The sequence below is a fragment of the Phaethon aethereus genome (genome assembly GCF_964289735.1).
Source record: "Phaethon aethereus genome assembly, chromosome: 5".
NCBI lineage: Eukaryota > Metazoa > Chordata > Aves > Phaethontiformes > Phaethontidae > Phaethon > Phaethon aethereus.
This window is the reverse complement of record NC_138579.1, coordinates 44,386,109-44,409,059: the sequence shown is the minus strand read 5'-3', so window position 1 is coordinate 44,409,059 and position 22,951 is coordinate 44,386,109. Positions and strand designations below refer to the sequence as shown.

General features: G+C 39.5%; 1 protein-coding gene across 5 annotated transcripts in view; it reads left to right on the top strand.

The window, feature by feature from the left end:
* PHF21A (PHD finger protein 21A) overlaps nt 1–22,951 on the top strand; it is a gene marked incomplete at both ends in the record, with an annotated part of 95,019 nt that overhangs the window by 46,729 nt on the left and 25,339 nt on the right. For all 5 annotated transcript variants that reach the window (XM_082000845.1, XM_082000842.1, XM_082000844.1 and 2 more), the window contains one exon: nt 21,687–21,887. In XM_082000845.1, coding sequence (XP_081856971.1) covers nt 21,687–21,887 — 201 coding nt within the window. The remainder of the gene's footprint in view (nt 1–21,686; nt 21,888–22,951) is intronic.

Below are 22,951 nucleotides of genomic sequence, written 5' to 3'. Positions count from 1 at the left end.
TAACTGAATTAACAACTAAATTATTTGTTAGCCCTTCTTGTCATTTGGCCACTAGGAAAGTAAAGCGGAAGAGGTGCTTCTTACTTATTTTTGGGGTTTGTTGGCACTGTCCATTATTTTTAATTCTATGTAAGAGAGGTAAATTTGTGAGGTTTTGCTTTGGGGTGTTTTGTTTTGTAGCAGTTTCAGCTCATTTTAAACTTTGTGCAAGTTTTAGATTTTTGGGGGAGGGGAGGGGAAGGGTATGTTCTTTTAATGTGAAATACCTATTTATGTCCATTAAGTAGGTCATTTCTTGGAAGACCAGTTCTTGGGGATGTCAGGATTCCTGCTCCTAAACCAACTTCCACATTCCATTAAAGTAATTTTTAGTCTGATAGTGCAAACACACTTGATGAGTGCAAATTCTTCCAGATGCATGGAACAGCCAGTACTTTGAACACCATGAGCTTCTTTCATGCTTGTTTTGCACTGATAAATTGTTAGCATTCAGCCTTCTTACTTTTAAGACCATTCTGACCCTAATTAATTGAAAATTAATACAGAAACATTTGTGGAGGGAAGTTTTTGAGAACTTACCTGTGTGCGTATACATGGTATAATTGAGTAGATTTGGAAAAAAAAGTACAAAAGCAGAAAACAATAGGCAGAAGTGTTTGGTACTGTGATTGGCTTTTGAACAAAGTACAACAAAAGTATTGAGCTGTCTTGCAAAAGGACTTTTTCACTCAGTGTTGTCAAGACTTCATATAACTGAAAACATGAACATCGATTTGATACCACTGAAAAATTTCAGGTCCAAAAGAAGGATGCATTTTACAGGTGCAACCACTTGAATGTTTGGGCATCTAAAAGCTTACTTCTAACTATTTTTAGTTTAAAATTTTTTCATATCTTTGGGGTTTTATAAAAAGCCTGTTAGAAGCAGGTAAGTTAATTAATTAAGTTTTTCATCCACTTTATCCTATTCTGTTCCGCAAACTTTGATGTACTTCATGTGTTTTCATTTGATGTGAATTTAACAGAGGTCTTATTTACTTTGTAGTTCGTGCATCTTCAAGACTTATTCTACTGGTTCAGTTCTAAAATTATAATTTACCAGCTGCTAAAAAACATGCTGCTTTAGTTTCTTGTATAGGTAATTTTCTGTATTTCAGTATAGTCATAAAGCCAAGAAGATGGAAACGCTGTAAGTCTAGTGATCCTTGTGTAGTTCTCTAGTCTCGTGGTCTTTAATAATCTAGGAGACATTATCGACTTAATTTTTAACAGCCCCCACCCCCCAAAGTGTGTCAATTCTGGCTGAAACTCAGTATGTTACAATACGTATATTAAAAATATGAACAGGTAGAATTTTTAACAGAGGTTTCCCAGTAGTATCTTGGGCCCTTGCAGAAACTTAACTTCAACAAGACTCAGTGTTAGGGCTTCTTTGATTCTGGAGCTAGTCTGTAGGAATTAATTGCAGATACATTAGTATTAACCTGAAGTCAGTCAAAACAGTATTCAAAGTTGAAGATATTTGGCTGGATCATTTGGCAGTGCTGTTTTAAGGGGATTTTCTAGATGCTTTGTGGGATAACCCCTTTGTTTCTCCATTGTGTTCATAACCAAACAAGCAAGATGCATACATACCCAGGGAGATCTGCTGTGAATCATTTCACTATGGCAAAGTTTGTAGGAAGTGGCAATATCTTTGATTCAGAGAAATGACGTCCAATCAGGTACACAAGCCTTTTATAGTTGCAAAGTGGAAAAAGCACATTTCAAGCTACAAACACGCTCAGAACACTCACTCAGAGTTTTAATTGAAAACTGTCAGTCGGAGAGGAAGAGGTGGGTGGTGTTTGTGAAGCAGAATGAATGTCAGCAAGGGCAGAGGTGCTGCATTGTATTGCCTGTGTTAGCATCAGGATATGCATCTGTAAGTGATTGCTGCCGTCAACAACAAAGCGGAGGATGAGTGTGGTTGCTGTTTTTCATGATGGACAGATTAAGTTACACTATCAAACAGCAGTATATGCATGCAAGTAATGGGGCAGTAAAAGAGGGGTCTGTGTAGTGGAGGAAGAGATGTTCTGTCTAGGGAGTCAGCTCATGTTTTCTAATTTCAGCTGTGTAAAAAGCAGCCTAAACTGTCCAGAATTTGTGAAGACAGGGCACATGCCAAGCATTATTTACTCAACCATCCATCTGTTTGTTTGTGTTGACTATACATGAAGGCAAAGGATGATTTAATTTTTAATTACGGTATTAGAAGAGTTGAATACTGTCCTAGATACAAAGCGTAGATGGCTTTTCTGAAAGTATCTGTGCTGTGGTCAGCTAAGGTACTGAAAGATTGCAAATACATAAATACATTCCCTGCTACTTCTAAAAAAAAAAAAAAAAAAAAAATACCATGCATTTAGTTGTGCTATCCAAACTGTGAGGATCCCAGGAGGACAAAATTAATATGTATGGATGTGTACCCTGAACACTTAGTTTCAGATACTTGGATTTCACCAAGTTTGATAGTCAGCAAGAGCATCAGGCAGCTATAACCTTGTTAATAAAGATTTTTTCTGCACAATTTCCTTAAAACTTAAGTGTTTGTCCATGTCTTTTTTTTGTTTGTTTGTTGAGAAAGAATTCCTTATAGGGGTCAGTAGCCAGTTATGCTGTTGTGGTTGCATGAAATAGATAGTTGAACGACCCTATGGAATAGTGGTTGTATTTGCAATTTGCAAGTACAACTTTCCTTCGTGCTGTACTTAAAATGTCCAGGGTATATGATTGGCAACAGGGTCTGTGAGAGGAGTGCTCTGGCCTGATTATTTGTCCCAGTCTCTTGATACTTAACAGCAAATCATGATTAGAGTATCTTTAACCGTATGACATCAAGCAGCTTCTTCATTGCCACGCTACCTTGCAACTTACAGCTCCTTCCTGAACTGTTACTTCCAGTTCATTCTGTTCTTCCCATTAAACTGTTACAATGCTAGTAAGCAGTAGCACGTTGCAAGTTCTCTTCCTCATTATGCCATTCCTTGTCTTCTGCTTTATATGCGAAGCACGGGCAAGAGTTACATGATGTGACTGCACGGCCTCAGCTGTACAGCCCGCTTAAGCAGTGTAGTCCAAGTTTAAAGCTAATCATGCCCAGCTGTGTCCTTAGTCACACTTCTCCATCCTAATTCGTCACTTCCAGTTAATTCCCACAAGCTGAGCAGAGTTGTCAGGTATTTTAATTTTTATTACAGATGTGTAACTTCAGCCCTCAGCTCTTCACCCCTCCGTACTGAGGCTCTCTGGGCCTTCTGCTCCACTTTCTGCAGGAGCTCCTTGCAAATCCCCGGAGCACTCTGCCCGCGGAGCTGATGCCATCACCACAGTGTGTCTCCCTGGCTCTGCTCGCCGTCGCGCGGGGACGGGGAACACGGTGGAGCAGGCTGCTTGCGTTCCGCCTCAGCCTGTCACGCCACGTGCCAGCCTTGCTCCTGTCAGCCACGGCGAGAGCCTTGCAGCGTCGGGCTGTGATTTGCGCAGGGGAGACGGCTTCAAATGGGAGGGCTTGAGGTGGAAGAGGAAGGAAGAGGAGCGCTGAGGGGCCGGTGACGAGCAGGTGCTAACCAGAGTGTCTCAGGGCCACTGTCCCCCCACCCCAGGCATGTTCTCTAAATCCACGGTCTCCAGATCCCAGCTTATATGTTAAATAGGGGGAGAGGCTCAAGCAGCAGCGGGAGGCACAGCCAACTGGTGTGAGGGGTGCTTGTTCTCAGCCGGCAGCGCCGGGTGCTCCTGGGTGATGAGGTGGCATTTCCAAGCCAGGCTGACAAGTCTTTGTGTAAATAGTACTGGTTAGCAGTAGGGGAATGATTTATGGAGAGTGAGTGTCTGCGGTTTTTAATAAAGTATTTAAAGATATCTGCACAGACCCAGATTTTAAGGTTCTCTGTTCCAATTTTAAATGTTACAGTCCCTCTAATTTTGGATTATTTTGACTAGGCACAGCTGTTAAGCCTTTCTCTCCTCTTCTGCCTCTCCTCTCCCCAAAGAACATAAGCCTCTAGAAGTCCACAGTTATCTGTCTTACTGTGAGCACTGCTGGCTATCACGTGTTTAATGAAAGCTATTAACTACCTGGTGACTAAGTTGAAAGGAAGGAGAGTAATTTGAAATAGGACAGTGACTAAAAATGAAGATGATACCTAGCTTGTAACAGAAGATTTATAAAACACATGTTTTCAAAATAATGTGCCTTAAAATACACATTTATTAAAGAGATTCTTTCACTTGATTTGTTTTGGGAATCGCATCTATGTATGTCACACCTGAAAAGCTTAGAAAAAGCTTTTACAGGTGTTTCTTCTACTTGTGTTGCTTAAACTAGCTTTCCTGTTACAGTTACCTGCCTTCCCAGCACTCGGAATCAATGCCTTTGAGAAGTAAGCTCACCCCACCTTTTTAACAATTGACCAGTTTAGTTACTAAGAATACATATGAAATGTTTGCACTTTTGTTAGTGTTACTGAAGTATCTCACTATTACTAGTTTTACTTATTCAGGTAGAATATAGAGTATTTTCTACATCTGAGTGTCTTTTGCAAAATGTGGTAGAAGACGAGATCAGGGGTGACCAAGAGAAAAACAAACCATATCGGAAAATATAACTCATGGCATTAAACAAGCCATGCAAAACAGTGGGATGACAAATTCATCAGTTCATAATGAGTTAAGTAAATTAATAAAATCACGTTATTTATGGGACCTGTTTTTTGCTTTTAATGTCTAATGGTAATTTTCCAGTAGTCTAGTTTTAATGAAAACATTTACTCATGTAAATGAGGGTTTCAGTTTGTTTGTGTTGACATTATTATTTATTTTTGTAGAGAAAAATCCTCCCTTTCTTTATCATCTACTTTCAGAAATCTTTTGGAATATGCTGAGGAAATGTCATCCTTCCTTTGACATTCATGTTTTGTTTGGGTTTTTTCTTTCATTTTAGTTTTTATGAAGTAGTGTAAACTCTAGCTTAATTTGATCTGGCATCCCCGCAGTTGAACACTGTAAGTATGTTGTATTGTGGCCCATCTGGGTTGTCATAGAAACCGGAGACCTCCATCCTCCTCCTTGTTGTTGGAAATGGAATGCAAACAGGGCATCAAAGTGATGTTTTTCTAGTACAAGTGAGAGCCCTGCAAAGAGCCAAACAGAAAGGTTTCTTACTGGGTTTACGGTCCTGTGGCCTGTTGTAACAGTTGTTAGAGTACACCCTGTTTTCTCTTGAATATCTGGCAGCTGGGTAATAGAAAAAATGTGAGGATCATGAAAAAGCCAAGCTTGTGTGGTTAATCTTGTCCACAGCTTTCTCCTCTCTATCTTTTCTTGATGTATTTGTCGTGAATTGGGCTGCTAACTAGTAAGGAGGCACAGAGCATGTTACTGCAAATCATTTGCTCTGCAAGGGGCTGAAAGAACCAATTATGTAGCACGTACATGTGTCTTAAAATTTCTCTGCACTGATCCTCTATCCTCTTACAAGAAAAAACAGCCAAATAATTCTGGCAAATGCGTTAAAAGTTTTCACTTGCAAAATAGTAGAAATGCCAAGTGATCATTCTTCAAAACGGCATGGATTTAACAGATAAAATGGCAAAATCATACGCGGTTTCCCTTCCCCCACGTACGCTCCAGCTGTGTACTCGGCAGTTCTGCCGGCATGCTGGTGAATGGTCGTATCTCCTCCCCAGGACAAAGAACCTTTGAAATCGCCGCTGAATACTAACCAACACAGCCAATTGTACATGATTGTGGATTTCCAAAATAGGTTGTGAAATTATTTTCTAAATAGCGACTTGCTCATCAACTGAGAGACAGGCTCCGTCAGCACAAAGGGGGCACAGGAACAGTTTGGTTTTGTGTGTGGGAGAGAAATCTTAGTACAGTCTGTTCATGCTGAGCATGCTGCTGCTGGCCTAAAAGCAGCTGCCTCTATAGCCGCTGCTGCTGGTGCGGTTTCTCGAGCAATGTGGGTCACTAGGCAGGCTTCTCATCTTCTTTAAATTGATTAAGGAAATTAGCTTCTGCCCCTGTGCAGAAGATGGATCCTCCTGTTCAGAGAGCTACGGAGCATGAGAATCTGTGCTGAAAGTGTTAAAGGCTTGGAGCAAAAACTCCTCTTTCGTCATTGCTCTGGTAAACTGGAAGAGGAAGACGAGGAATGTGGAGGCAGAACGCTACAATCCTGCGTTATTTGTCTAACTCATACTAAACGCATTCGAAATGCAGAGCAGGAAAAGGCCACTGAATTATTATTACTATTTACATAGTGCTAGAATGTGTTAAATATTTCAAAAGATTTTTGCAGACTAGGTTTTTGGCCTGCATAGCTTACAGGCTAATTGTACAACCTACTAGCAGGGAAACGAAAGAGGATAAACAATTAAGAATGTGGGTCTGTGAGGTTAAATCGATCATGGTTTGCTGGTCAGTTTTTGCATACGTGTATATGAAGTATGGACTTTATTTCTTCAATTAGGTGGTTATTTCTCATACCTTGGGAAAAATGTCAAAGTAAGCCCTGCACCGTTTGTGTCACCTCGGACATCCCTCTGGGCATAGGCGTGATGTGTCAATAAGAAGGGACTTTAAAAGGGGCTTGTGTGAGCAGAAGTGTGCCCTTTTTTCCAAGTCAAACTGATAAAATGTAATGCTTTCTCCTGCAAGCCTTGCCTGACAGTGAGAAAGGACTAATTTTTGCTTGTCAGACTTCACTACTTTTCGGTTCAGCTTTACGTTGTCTGTTGAGTGCCCTTTGCTTGTGCGAACCGATTTCTTCTTACTCCTTTCTACGTTTCCTGATTTTTTTAAAAATTTTTTTTTTTTAGCTTGTTTTTTGTTTGCTTCTGAGCTTCCTTGCAATCAATGACAGCTTGACTGTCTTCCTATGCAAACTGACAAACGTGTTTTGGATTAAGTGTGGTTTTGAAATGAACATATTTATATGATCCTCCAGACAGTTACCATGAAAATCCTACTCTGCTCATAATGAATACTGCCTATACAGTGCAAGTCAAGTATTTCTGTTTGCACATGAAAATCTTTACTTTTTTTTTTAATTTCTGCAACATCTATCACACATTGATATTTTTATTACGATTGGTTAATGTTTTCTCAGCCCTTGGTCATGCTGTTTCTCTTTTTAAAGTAAAGTTAGATCACTAGTTACTTACATGCCCTTGTACGTATTTACTGATATAAGTGCGTGGGTGTGTAGTATAGATCTTTTAAGAGGCTCTTTCCTCTGCTTTCATCCTGCCCCAACTCCAGATGAAATATAACAGAGGATAGTTTTATCAAAACAAACAAATAAATATGCCCTATTTTCTTGAATATGTGCCCTGTCGTATTTGTTAGACAACAGAAAGAAGCTATTTTCCCCAAAGCCCCCCTGCATTTTAGCATCAGTTTGGTTTATTCAGAGGGAAAATGTCTCAGCTGCTTCTTTCCTCTAATGGCCCCCCTGCCTCAGAGCCCACAGAACCTGCTCCCTAGTGTTGAAGCTCCCCTTCTGCTTCTCATTTTGTGGAGGTTATCTGGGAAAGAGGGTTATGTGAGGGCTTATTTTTATGGACTGGAATTTAAACAGGTCCGCATTATGTGTATGAAATTTAAATTAGACTCTGGCTGCAAAGACAGTGCAGCTTTAAGGTAGTTCTCTAGGTTAATAACAGAGCTTGAGATCCTAGTATGAGTAAAGTTACCAGACCTGAGGACACAAAGCAAGATGGCTTGCTGTAACAGCCTGCGTTTCAGTTGCTAGGTTTCTGTAATCTTTCAGCCTTTCTCAACAGCGCAACATGTGTTTCCTTTAAAAAAAAAAATCCATCCATGTGAAACCGTGGGGAGGAAAACTACTGTTTTGTGATTTACAGCTCTTAGAGGCAGGTGTGATGGGTATCTTTAGAGATACCCGAGAGGGACCCACTGATGCTGTTTTTAGACCTCTGTGCATCCTGAACTAAATGCTTCCAAACACATTCACAGCTGAATTGTCACGCCAGAAATGCTGAGTGAGGGCCAATAAAACAATACTTCTGAGTTTCGCTAAGACTGTCTAATACCTCTGAGTACAGGTTTAGCTGGCCAGACCGGTTTGTAGCATGAAATGTGTTCATCCGACAATATATCGCATGTTCTCTGCACTAAGTAGCAAGTCAGGCATATGGTCTGAAAAAAGCATTTGCACTTCACTATGTGATGAAAATACATGGTACTTTTTGTTTAATCTTTAAAAAAAAAAAAAGTTAATTTGCCTTTTAAATCTAATATGGGCCTGCAGAGGCAAAGAATAAATCTCGGTTCCCTCTAAAAATGCGCTTATTACATATGTTTAGTATTGCATAAAGGAGAATTGCAAGAGAGCTTATTTTCTATTTCTTACCTCACTTTGACAGAGAACTCCGTGGAGAATTACAGAAATTCATCAAAGGCTTCTTCAGAGTTCATTTTACATCTGTAGCATTCACAGTCTGTCTTTAAAAGTTTTAACAAAATACTATTAACAAAAATACTTCCCCCCAAAAAACAAAATATAGGGACTTTTAGCCAGTTGCAGTAGGACTTTTTTCCCACCGTTTAAAATGGGGTTCTCACATTTGTATTTGTGATATCAACAGTCCCTCAGTCTTCAAAGATTGTAACAACAACAGTTATAAAAAGCCTCAGCAATTCTTTTCCAGGAGTCCTTCACCAGACTGGATATTTCTGTATGTGCTAGGCTAAAAGATCTGTTAGCCCACCTCATGGCCCCCCAGAACCCTCAAGAGATCTTCTTTATTGACATAATAAAAAAGGAAAGTACTTGCATTGTTTTTGACGGGTCTTCTCTAAAAAGAGAATGATGTGAGCCAACCTAGAGCAAAATACTTCTTTCTGAAATATTTTCTAAGAGGTGTTGGGAAAAGAACAAACATTACCAAAAAGTTCTGAAGAGGCACAATTCTCAGGTGATTAGTTAAAAAAAGGTCCCATCAGCTGCGATGTTGCATTCTTCAGTGGTGAGCTTGGCCCACTTGTCAGAAAACAGTGCTCCAAATGGTGGTAGCAGCGATGGCTGACTGCTCAAGTGGGAGACCTCTGCAGTGCTTTATTCCCAAAGCAGTTTCAACACTCCATGCTTACAGCCAGGACGTTTGGAGCTTTCAGTCATGATTCTAGTACGTACTCCAGAAAAGATGAGAGAGCAAGTTACAGAGGCATTTAGTACAACTCATCTGTACATAAATTCAAAATTCTTTTTTTACGGAAGTAAGAACTAAGTGTGGCACAAAAATGTGGTTCTGCTGCCCTTCACAGTGCTATCCTGACTGTCCTGACAAGTTTTAATGCCAGCTCAAACAAGATTCGTTGCGTTACCTCATTGAAGCACTATAGATACATTTTTACAAAACAGGAGATACAGATGCTTTAGCTAATTTTAGTCAATGTCCTAATCATGTTTGTTTCAAATTTATTAGGTTTGAGAGTGAACATCATCTTTAGTAGAGAAATTATGTCTGACAAAATTCATTTGCTGTCTTAGTTGATATCAGATGCATCCCAACAACAGCGTTCATTGTTCAACCAAGAAATTACTGTTACAAAGGTACTTGTGTTTGCACTTTGAGCAAGCCCATCTTAGATGGCAGAACTAACTGTCCTCTGACTAGTCAGCTTTCCTGAGGCAGCCTGAGCAGCTCGGCAGTTTTGGAATCACTGTATTCGGTCACATCCATGAATTCTGAATTTATAGGCTTAGATGGCGCAAGTTAAATTGCATTAAAGTCTGAATTGACATCTTTAGATTAAATTTAAGACAATTTGGGAAAGGAGGTCCAAAATCTATTAGAAAATTACTTACATATAGAAAGTGGGTCTTATGTTAAGGGTCTTTAATGATTACTCTGAAAACCAAGTCTCTTCAGGCTACTTTAGGTGGGTTCCGGAGCAGCATTTACCTTTCTGTTACAAGAGAAGGGCCACCTCTGTTTCCTTTGTACTGTAGGGGATCTTTGACAGCATTCACCAGAACTCTGAAATAAAATCCCTGTACCATTCTGAACTAAGGACAGTGCTGGATTCTTAGCTTGGCTTGTAGCACAAACAGATTTTGTTTCAGACACTTCAAAGTTACCAAGACTTAAAAAACAGCAGATCATTTCAAAATATTATCTGAAGGTTAGGAAACTTACCCTAGAAGAGAAGTAAGTTATATTTATTTATGGGGATGCATGCAGATGTGAGTATCACAATACATTAAACAACAGGAGAGGGATGGGAAAGGATAATGGAGGTAATAGCAAAAACAGTATCACCATCACTCACTTATATAGTCCAGTTCCATATACAGCTTTATTGTTGTGAAGTCATTTGAAACAGACATTCCAATGGATAGTATAAAATGTCATTTGAAAGTGCAGATTTTGTAGTGTTTCGTTTATTTTTTTAAATAGTTTGGATTCTGTTCCAGATTGTTTACAATCCCTCCTTCCAAATTTGTTTCCCTTTTATCTGTGTAAGCATGTGCCGACATTGTTACTCAGTGTACACAAATGCTAATCTACCTTCATGCACATGGAAAATAGCTTTCCTGGCACTGAGTTTAAAACTCCCATAGAATACATTATTAATCGAAGAAGTCTCTCTTTTTAGAAAAGCCTATCATTTATGTGGTCACCGTTGAGAAGGTTATAGATAAATATAATGCTGTTTGTTAACAGTGTGGTCTTCAGAACATACAACAAACAACCCCAGATACTGAAAGTGCATTTAAAAAAATTTTTAGATTTCAAAAGTAATTTTCCTTCTCTGTACTCTGGTTGCATACACTAACATGATCTAATTATAATGTAACAACAACTTCTTTTCTATTGCCCTGCATGCTCTAATGCTCTAAATGCATTTCTCTTGGCAGGTCTCTGCAGTGAGGTGGAAGCATGGTAACTGTTCAGTTCCCTTTAGTGAATAATTCCCTAGTTCTGCATTTGGCTTTCAAATGCTAGATCATGTATCTATGAAGTTCAAGGAGTAGAGTTGTGAGGGAAGTGGGTAGGGTGAGGCTGGTGTCCATCTGTGTATAATTTAGCTGAACATGACTGTGGCTCAGTAACAGCTTCAGCCCAGCTTCTGCGAAGTCTGCAGTGCTGAAGTGTTCCTTCAGTTACACGTGCTGGTCTTGCAGACTCTGCTGAGCCTTATCAAACACAGCCAGTTGGTGCTGCTGGTATGAAAGCACAGGGGAGCTCTCATGTGGAAGGTTAATGGAGTGTAATTAGAAAGAAAAATGAACTGCTCAACCACTCTATCTCACTCTACCTGCACTGAGAGTGACAAGTGCTCTGATCTTTTATAAACCCTAGAGCAGAGGTTTAACAGTCTAAAATTATGACAGTATAACTGTCAAACAAGCAAGCACACTGTGAAGAAGTAGTATGAACTTAGGGAGAGGAATGTTTACATTCCCTTATGTGGTCTCTGCTGGTACTTTTTTTCATGCTGGATATTGTCCATATTGATATAACAGGTCTCAAATGCATTTTCCTGTGAGATGTCCATCAAAGACAGGCAGATCTTTGTGTTCCATGTGTGGCTTCTTCGTGTCTGTGCCTTGCATTAACCGTTACCGTGCAGGATGAAGTGATGGCACCATACTAAGGCATTTTGTTACCAAGGAATTAAGGTTTCATAGAGGAGAGCTCTGTCGTGAGCAAGAACAGCTACTGGGGTTTACATTCCAGGAACTAACCGAAATTTGAGATTACATACATAATTTGAGATTAGATACTAATGCCTGATCCTGTTAATTAAGTCAGGTACTGTGTACATCTGTTGAAAACTATATGTTCATAAAATGTTTTTTTTTTTGTCTTTCAGCTAGCATGCAGGTTTTTTTTTCTTTTAAAAGAATACTGATAGACTTTAGTTGTGAAACTGCATCTAGGAGGTAGAGGGAAGGCACCACATGTCAAAAGGACAAGGAGATTAACCAGTTTAACTTTCTGCATGTTAGAGGCCATTAAATTCTACCGCAGTACTCCTGTGTGATGTCAGTCTTCTGATTTTAGGAGACTAGGGCAGTTTGGTTATGAGGCTACTAAGTTTTTGTCTTCCACATCTTTGTGTTTCTGAAAACAGGTGGTGGATTGGGCTGCCAGTTGTTCTGAAGGCCCTTGCAGTGTCAGCAGGCTGATTAGGGGAAATTTGCCCAGCTAATCCTAGCAGGCAGTCCACATCCTGCATTGCAGTGGAAAGGGAAAAAAAAAAACCCAAACAATATACTAGCAAGTCTGACCTGAGGAAATTTTTTCCCATTCCAAGTCTAAAATCAATAAGAATCTAAATATGTAAAGAAGGCATACAGTAAAAGGCATTAAAGGAAGAAGATAAGCTTGCTTGCTTAGCTTCTTTTCTCTAGCTGTGGCCAATATCTTGTGTTTCAGAGGAAGGTGAAAAAACAACCTCGGGTATATCTGGTTGTTTGTGCCTCTGGCCATGTTCATATTCTGAAGGGTAAGGCTGTCTTTACGTGGGGTTTCAGTGCTGAGAAGCGTGCTGGGAACAGTGCTGGCACTTGCACTGTCCCTGGTTAAAGATGAGAATGAGCAGAGGCTTCCCAGGTCCCGGATCCCTCTCCTCACATGTACTATACAATCTCCTCCAAAATTAGATTAAGCATTTCCTTTAGAAAGCTGTGTAACTTTGTCCTAAAGACTGCAAACCATGGTAGGCCATTACCTCTCATATTAGACTGTTCCAGCATTTAATCATCTCTGCATCTTATTTCAAGGTTGAATTTGTCTACTTTCAACTTGCAGCCACAGAATCATCATTCTATATTTCTCAGAGAAAGTAAAAACCCTCCCATCATCAGATTTCTTTTCCATGTATAAATATCTATACTTAGTGAGAAGTCACCTCTCAATAAGTGGATATGCTGAGCCCCAGTAAGCCTCACATTACACAGCGTTGTTTGCTGGGTCCTTGATTATATTTGTGATTTTCCTTTGAACTGTCTCCAGTAGCTCTGCATCGCCTCATTGAAAAAGGTAGCTTTCCATTCTTTTGGCAAAGTGCCTTTTCTTGAGTGTTTTTAAGAGAGGTGGAAGTTCACCAAATTTTCAGTTGTTCAGAAGTTTTAGCCTTGCTTAGTGAGGCGCTTTTTGCACTGAGATAAACAAACATGGGGACAAACTCCCCCTTTCCATGCCATTTAAATCGGGAGGCTAAGGAAGAACCATTGCTTTGTTTTTCAGAAAGTCACTGTTGACTGATCCACAAACCTTGATACAATTGAAGACCAGCAATTTGGGTCTTCTGCAGTGATTTAATTTAATGTCTTCTCTGTGAAGCAGGCATTTTTCTTTGTTTTGATCGTGCTTGGTTAACTAAAGAGACTAGAACAGCAGGTATTACAGCTGTACAGAGTATCTATATTTGATATATGTATTTGATATTGTGCTTGGTTAACTAAAGAGAATAGTACAGCAGGTAGTACAGCTGCACAGAATATCCGTATTTGATACACTGTTCAAGTGTCTAGGAAGAAAAGAAAATCTCTCATTTGAGTGAGGTGAAACTATGACTTTTTGCTCCGATAACTCATTCTGCCTATGAGGTGGAGGTCAACCATGAACGGCAATACGATGCTGCTAGTGATGGGTTTTAATTGAGTTGGTGCTAAACAGTATTTGGTTGACGACATAGGGAAAAAACCTATCTGCTGCTGTTAGTTTGTGATCTTTGTAAAGCAACTGTGGAAATTAAATATTAGATGCTGTTATCAGAGTAATCAACAGGTGATTGTACAGTTGTACAATATAGTTTGAGCATCCAGATCTTTCTGTTCACGAAGGAACAAGTCTGCGTTCTGTGGCGAAATAAAACTAGTCATCTTGCTTGATACTTCTGATCATGCATGAAGTGCATGAGCATGAACTCTGTGTGTTTCCTGTCATGAGGAAGAGAGGACGTGTGATTCAGTCATGAGAGTGGCTATAGGATGCACAAGAATCCTGCTGAAGCTGATTCATTTTTAGTCAAGGGACTGTGTTACTGTGCAGTAGTACACTGTAAAATCACTTGATGACTATCCTTTCCACTTGGGTTACTCAAAAATATGAGGAGTTACTAGATTAGAAAGTAGTCTTCTATTTAAGTTGATCGTTTCTAAAACATGAAATAAGTTTACTGTGCTTGCTTAATTCAGACAAATTCAGTTTAAAGGGTGTCACATTATGAGGTAAATCAGAGGTAGAAGAAGAGAAGCAGCAGGACTTCCCTGGCAGAGGTGTTAAGCTGAGGCGACTGGCTACTGTGTATGGATGTGAATGGCTTTGTCGTGGGGTTGGTTGTTCCTGTGTGTTTTCCTGCATAGGAATAATAATCCATGGTATTTTTTGTGCTGAGATTTTATATCCCAGGCTTTGGTCCATGACAGATTTTACAAGACCCCATTATACGCTCCTGGAAAACTAGGTTCAGTCAGAGATCATAGAAACATACTTTACGTTGAAGTACAAAAGAACCCTTGTTTAATTTCTGCACGATCTAGGTGGCTGGTTTTTTCATAAGGAGATTTTTTTTCCCTGAAGCAGACAAATGGAGGCAGAACAATACGGAGATGGGCAAGATAAAGTTAAAATGAACACATTTTCTGTGGTAGTCAGCAGTTTAATTTTTTCATTTCTTCAGCCTTTTCATGTTGAGGTGATCCCCACATCCGTTTACCAGTTTTTATTTGTACTCTGAAGTATTTCTGGGAAGCAGAAAAACCTAAACCAAAACAAACCTTGTCAAACTTTGTCAAATAAAAAAAAAAAAAACATTCCTTTCATTGAATTCCTCCTTAATTGCATTCAAAGCACTGCACTTAACTGGTTTTCCTGTGTCTTTTTGCCTGTTGTCATACACTTAATTCTCCATTCGTTAATTGCTTCATTGTTTAATTATTGTAGCTGTTCTTGCAAGTTTCTTTCCGTTAACATAAGTACTGGGGTAAGAAGGTAGATACTACATTTATTTAATATATAAGCTGCAGGAAAATGTTGTATGTGTGCTGCTCCTACTAGTTCAGTCTCTGTTCCCTGCTTTGTGCAAGAGTAAAAATTCTAAAACGAGAAGACAGTGATGCATAAGGCATTTCACGGTACAACATTCCCTTCCAAAAATTAATTGGTCTTGTGGTGCTGCAAATGGTAAAAGACACTGAAAATAAAGCAATCAAGAAGTCACATAAAGCAGAATGGCACAGCAGCTTTTTTTGGTCATTTTCATTTATAATTCTAGCTATATTTTAAAATAAAATAAAAAAATAATAAGCATTCTCCTCTGTTAAGAATGAAGGAATGAACGTTATTTTCAGAACTTACATAATTCACTTCTGAATGATTTCTAGCAACTTCAAGTAGTGTTTATCATAAATAAAAAAACCCACGTTCTTTTTCGAAGTACATACGGTCATGTGTGAGTTGTGTATTTGTTTCAGTCACACCTGTAGTAATTATTTTAAATAGCCTAAAATATAATGAAGTGTAATAATTTTACCAGCATTTTTAATGACAAAAATACTTTTCACATCATGCCAATGCTATGTAACAATATCTGTCTGACAAAATGTCAAAGGAGATTTTTATGGAAAGAAGAGTTATTTAAATTCTGTTTCACACAAGGTACCCTATGCCATATTCAGTAATTATATTAAAGATATTAAGACTGGAAGGCAAGCTCGTTAATTTAGGGCATACCAAAGTTAACTGTACTGTCTTGTTCCATCTGTAGTGCTCATTGGTGTCATAAGTGTATTGCTCAGTTTATCCCATAGGACCACCATGGCAGAAGGAGAAGTACTCAGTCGCCTGACATGCTCCACAACCCCTTTTAGACATGCAGAAGAAGTCTTTGTATCTTTGTGAAGCTTTTAGCCATGTTTTCTGTGGGGTGAATGCAGCACATGCTCTTTGGGACAGTTACTGGAGTGTTGGCAATGCAGCCATTGACTGGGTATGGTTAAGATATCTGTGTATGTAACAAAAGCTTTAAAAAAAGTTAGGTTTTTAAACTATAAAGAGATGTAGTGCACATTTCAGTAATCATGCCTAGTAAGACATTCAAAGGCATTCAAGTATGAGGTGGAGGTGGTCTCCCAGTCCCACTGTTACGTTCCCAGTTAGCACACAAGCACCCCTGCCCCCAGGGAGTCTTTTCCAACTGAAAGGTATAGTTTGATCACCTTTAAGAAGTAGAAAATTGTCCTACACTTTTTTCTTGGAATAAAATTCTTTCTAATTTAGTTGGTTTAAATTTTTTTGTTGATAAAAAGATCTGGGTATGAGTGAAGCACAACCAGAAGTGCCAAATTCTGTAAAAATACAGGATAACCACAGAAATAGATGAAAATATTTCTATAGTCCTTTGATCATTCTTTCAGTGGCATTTAATTCAAGTTGTCTTGTATAACAGGGTTTTTTTCCTCACTGGTGTAGATTCTGCGTCATCAATTTCTATAATTGGATTTCACTGTTTTAAATTTTAGATACTATCTTAAAGCAGTAGATGAGTTATACAGTTATTCTCATTGCTTGTAATCATTCCACTCCCAAAATGCACTCTCTTTGCAGGTTAAAGACTAACCGTGCCAGGGCTCCAAAATATTTTAGCTTCTTTCTGCCACAGAAGTTTTGGTATCCTTCTGTTTTGTCAAAAAGCAGACGTTATTTCCCTTCTCTTTGGATAGCGGCAGGGGATGGAGCTGGCAAGGAGAGGGGCGAGAGGCTGGAAAAGAAGATTGCAGAGCAGTGAAATTTTCTCCATCCTCCGGACTCCCAAGTTGGAGCTTATTTGAAATCGGTACTTTCTCTTACCATTTCAGTCTCGGCGGTTGGCAACTTTTATATCCCAGAGAACATTTCTTGGTCATTGGAGGGAACAGGTAACGGAGGGTCCCTAATAGTTGACTTTGTGGAATTGGTGGAGCAGGCAGTTGAGCAATTCAAACCACATCAGCTTTGTTTTTGTGATATAAAAGGTATGCACTGCAAGGCAGTTTAGCACTTTACTTTTCTATCTCATTTTTAGAAGATCTTTATGTTTTAATTTTTATAGATTTTTGACGTTTAAAAACAGATCTTCCTTTAGATATGAAGGCTTTTCTGAACGTGTTTCCTGGATGAAGAAGAAGATGTGTTACCAAATATAACAAGGGATCTAGTATTTAAAAAACTGCTGTACTCAGAGAACTACTTTGTTATTGATTGATTAAAATGGAAATAATGCCTAGCTAATAACATTATATTTAAACCTTACTAAGCTTTAAGTTTGCTTCAAGGACTTCCCTTATCTTATAGCAACATATTCATGGTAGTTTTTTATGTGAGCACAGAGAAGACACTTTTTGGCACAGATCTGTGGCCAACAAAACATAGAGGCAGATTTTCTGCTTAATCAAACCAAATTAATCTTCTAATGCTGTCTTAGGATCTGGCCTGTGGCATGAATGAGAAAGTGGTATCGCTAAATGTCACAATATCGATTACAATTATTACCTTAAAGAAAGGGTCATATAAGATGTCTAGGGCTCTGTGAACTCAGGGGTGTGCATGGTTCTTGATGAGATTAGCGATGAAGATGTCAAGACAGCAAGAGCTATGAGATTATGTAGTATGCTTATAGGGCACTGTTCAACAAATGTGTTTTAAAGTAATCTGATAGTAACCATTGCAGAGGATGAGCAGTTACTTTTGGGTAGAATATAGTTTGGAAGAAAGGATGTGTTTACTAATTTCTTTCACGTTCTGGATGTAAAGAGAGGATTGGCACTTGGCTTTGAGGAAAATTGAGTAAACTTGAAAGACAAATGCATCTCATACATTTGTAGTGTTGTAGGAAAAGAAACTATTTTAGGAATATGAGGAGGTTTAGAGCTTTTTGATGTGCAGGGAACCGTTGTGTTTGTGACTGAGTTAATCTCAATTTAAAATTTTTAATTTATCAGTAAGAACTTAATTAAATTAAATATTCTTAAATAAGAGTGGGAAGGAAAAATGGCAATGATTACATTTAAAGAATTAGGAATATTTCTTCAGAGTTCTGTGGTACTTTTAGATAACCTCAGTCTCCCTGGCACTCAGTCTCTAAGGCACATAGCTAGGACTTTATATCAGCCTTGGCAAATTTCAGTCATACAGGTTGTACTTTCTGCAGCACAGAGCACCTTCAGAATTGATTAAGAACAGTCAAGTAACTCAAGAACAATTTTAAAATACAGTTCTAGTGAAGTATCAAGTCTGACAGCAGACAAGAGTTTCCCTCATACTGCCCTCCTCTTCAGTTCCCTCCAAAACAAGACTCTGCTAGCACTGCTGCAGGCAGACACGTGCCAGGGCTCTCGTGCGGCTGCAGAGCCGCGGTTCCAGCAGGACGCCGTGGAGGAGCCGAATGGTGTCAGACCGACGGCGTGGGTTGAGACCATGTAGAGGAGGACGCAGCGGAGGGTAGTGCTGGAAATAGGTGTCGATCTGCTCTTAGTTCCTGTGTACATGCAACCCTGAGAGTCTCATCTGGTTTTGCTAATTAAGCTAAGTAATTTCGGAATAGGTTGTTCGGAGTCCCTCTTGATAAGTACTAGCAAACAGATGATCCCAACTGTCTTGCAGGTAGTAAAATGATTTGTGTAGTTTCAGTGTGGTATTTTTACTGACAGTTGGTAGAAGCAGCTTAATAAACTGCGTAAGCAATTGGCATGCACTGCAAACTTCAGTTTTACTCTCTGCATCTTAAAAGCATTAGATGTTTCTTCCAATTTAATATCTGCATAATGGATATGGATGGCAGGATATGCTGCTGCTTGCCAGGCAGCTCTCGGCAGCCTCTAACAGCCTAGCATAGACTTCCAGAGCAATGGCGTTTTTCCACTCACGTTACCCATTTTGTGCCAAATACGCTGAGCCTCAGTGTTTGCACAAGGCACTAATACAAGTTGGGCTTCAGTCCTGCTTTTCCCCAGCTCTGCAAGCCGTGGTGTGGGCCCGGGGGTGGAACAGGCAGTGTGTGAATGCGATGTGACTCACCTTGCTCCTGCTCCCGTCCTCGCGGGCTCCCGCCCTGCTGTAGCAGTCTGGCAGAGGACTCCTCCAGACTGCCACTCCCTCTCCTCTCCCTCTCCTTTTTTATTTTTTTTTAAATCGTTTCACTGATGTTCCTCCCCATTGTAAAGAACAAGATGGAAGTGAATTCTGGGCCATTGCTGCTGATTTCCTCCAGTTAGGGAATCAGTAGAAGAGCACCATTATCACTGCATTTCATACAGGCAGCTGTGGAAGACAAAAACTCCCTTCCTGTTCATGCTGGGTACAGTAATTCTTTAGCCTCCTGTGCAGTGTATGTGCAGTCCAATTTTTGGCAGATATTCTATAGGCATGTTGCATTATTTCCTCTCCTACTTTGCTCTGTTCTCCCCTCCCTCTTGGGCTGCTCCCTGGAAATACTTTTTCAGCTCTTGTGTCTGCTTGCTGACACGGCACTTTGGTTTGCCTGTTAACATGGTTGATCTTTTCAGAAAGCAATTTTAAATGATTGTTCAGTTATAACGTGTACGAATGAGCTGATAGACACAGGCCATTTAAAACTATGTAAAATATCTGAATTAGAAAAATGCCTGCTACACTCCTATTATTTCCTCCTTGTTCTAGAAGGGAATAAACAATTTACAGCTTTTAGTCTTTGACAGCTTTTAGCACTTTTCTGGATGCAGTGTGGAATAGTTCCTTCACGCTGCCGTCCGTTACCAACTCCCTGAACTGCCAGTGAGGTTGGGCCTGTGTTTTCTCTTGTCAGAGCTGAACGTGCATCCCCAGCCAGGGCTGGGGGGTTTGTAGAAGCCAGGCAGTCCTCCTGTACACCTCTGACTTGCTGAATTGTCTTTTGCAAAAAGGTGAATCATGTGAGCTCACCCATTTCAACCTTATGAAACGGGTGTTTTTTTCATTGATGGTGTGTTTTGTTTGACTTTTTCAAGCTCCGGTTCTCAAATCTGCCAATCTGGGACCCCTGCGCATTTTGTTATCTTCTTCTGGGATAGAGGTACACATTCAGTGTGTGAGGCACAGCGCGGTTTTAACTCGTCATCAGCAAGATACTCGGAATCAAAAGTTTATAGCATGTCCACAGGAACTGTGTGGAGAGCAGATACTTCATTAGCTCCGAATTTTGTAATCCTGTATCTGAGGGAAAAATTGTTTCAGTTGGTTGTAACTAGCTGGATCGGGGGGAGGGGGGTGGGGTGGGGGGGTGGTGTTCTATCTCTCCGTTTTGTACTGTGTCTTAATACTAATGCTTCAGAACAAAAATCTAAACATTTGATATTGTCAGGATGGTTTTTTCTTTTCCTTTCTGTCTAAGTGGAACTGCTTGGGGCAGCTCACTGTCAGCACCTGGCTGGTAGAGGTTGCCTGACCGTTCTGTTTCTGCTAGAGCTTTCTCAGTTGAGCCCCAACCATGTCTCTTGGCTTCATAGTCCTCTTCCAAAGCCAACATTGTCATATAACTGTTCTGGAGTATGCATATGGCCTTGATCAAGGGGGCTTAAGTACTTATCTCAATCTTCTTAGAGCTGTCCTAATTTGGGGGTGGTTGGAGTGTAGGAAAAAAATGTCCATTTTCTATCATGCCTGCAAAAGGTAAAAAAAGTCTTGTCATGTTTTCACCCTTGTCCACACTAAAGTATAATATGACTTATTGCATATAATATGTAATAATGTATACATTTTAAGTATACTATGTATATTATTATTACATGTAATATAATAATATTTTGGTATTACGTTATTATATATAATAATTTATATGTAATGATTTATATATAATTATAAATACTATATATGTAACAATTTACTTATTATACTTACAATAAATTGTAAACCCTTACAACCCATGTGGCGACATGGTATCTTACCCTGCAGGTCACCTGGTCTGCTCTTAAACCTGTTGAGTTACTGTCTAAAGATATACAATAGCTATCAGGAGAAGAAACTTATTTAAAAAATAATTTCAAACTTTCATGGAAGCTATAATGTAATAGGAAGCTTTTAAGCTGCGAGAAATAAATCTGTGCAGTTTCCTTCCCATGTAGGTAGCCCTATCTGATTTTCTTTCAGGTGACAATAATATTGAACAGAATGACCACACATGCATGCCCTCCCTATTTACCCACTTGGCACTCAACCTGGCTCTCTCTCCACTCGGTTCCGATGCCTAGCACAAATTGACATCCCCATTGCCTTGAAGTTGTTCCTGAGGCTTCAACCTGAAGTCCTTTTTCATCACTGGGTAGGAATGGTGCCTGTTTGAAGGAGTCAAAAACTTTGGAATCTGAATGCTAACAAGTCTCAAATGAATACAGGTTAATGAGGTCTTGCAGTGGTTTGTGAATAGGCTGAATTTGGATGGGTGGGTTTCTGCAAGGACAGCAAGGTCACGCTGCTGGGCAGCAGTACTTCTCTGTGGCCTATTTTGACAATCTGCCCATTAGATAACACCAATATTTAAAATTCCAAAAAGAGAAATCCCACTAAAGAGCTGACCACTTAATGATGTAACTTTAGGTGTTGTTATATTCTCTAATATGTGCAGCTAAATAACTGTCATAATTTATGTTTTTGTTTATCTGGTAGAAAAGAGTGGTGGAACAGCTTCGAAAGAATTTGATAGTGAAGCAGGAACAGCCAGACAGTAAGTTTCAAATACAGCCATTGGCACAGTCAGAAAACAAACTACAGACGCCACAGCCGCAACCACTACAACAGCTACAGCAACACCACCATCAACAGCAGCAGCAGCCTACTGCACCCTCTCCAAACGTGATTGGATCACAGGTAAAAATATATACGATAATTCTTTCGTTGCTGAAGGTGAAGTTCACTGCAAAAAAACCCACAAAGAAAGATGCAGAGAAAAAACACAAACTTTCACTTACTCCCATTTGTGTACCAATATGAATTTCTCCTTTTATGCATATGCACATATTGGCCTTGTGTTTTTTTTCAGCAATAACCTCCTATCTGAGTAAAAAAAGAATACGTAGTGTTTTAAAGTCAGATCATAACCTCACAGAAAAGAAGGGTGGCAGTATCACCTTTCTTAAAAATAAATGAAAGTTTAGTAAATGAACCTATCTTTTCCATAGGTGCATGCATGATTGTCTGTCCATACCCAGTAGGGCTCAAGAAACAGTAAAGACTTTACATGCACTGGGTGAGGTGTATGATTAAAATAATTTATTTCTAAAAGACTGACAGAGTGCTCACTGTATCTGTGAACAAAATGTATGAAAACAGTTCCCTCTTCTTTCTGCTTGGTTCTTTTTAAACAGATGCAACTTGTATCAAATTATACTTACGTGAGTCTTCAAGGATTAGTCTAAAAGTATACGATGGTAATTACAAAGTTTGAATTTCAGAAAGTAGTGTCTTTATTGGGAAAGTACACTGAATTTCAGTATAGGATTAGAGACATAATCGCAGAAACTCACCGGAGAAAGTGGTCTGCTTTTACTGAGAGGGGACTTCCAAGCTGATTCAAAGCCTCTCCTGTTCAAATATTTAGAATCCCCAAAGCAAGCAAGAAAATGCTGGGAGATGTTTAGTAAAAGGCAATGTATGTGAGGTCTTTTTTCCCATTGATGCAATCTCAGCAGTTCGTGTTTACCTGGAGAGGCAGATGGCAGAATTCACCCATGAAGTTTACTTTATGCACACGGCAGTGAATCACAACCATAGCTTTGATCGATGGTGGTTCTTGTCTTCCCTTTTCCTGGAAACAGAAGGGGGAGAAATGGTTGGGCTGTTACTTTTCTCGTTAACTCAACAGGTTGTTTTGTATGCTGTCTAAAAATGTATTTGAGAGACCTAGGTAACTATATTTTTTAGAAAAGAGTGTT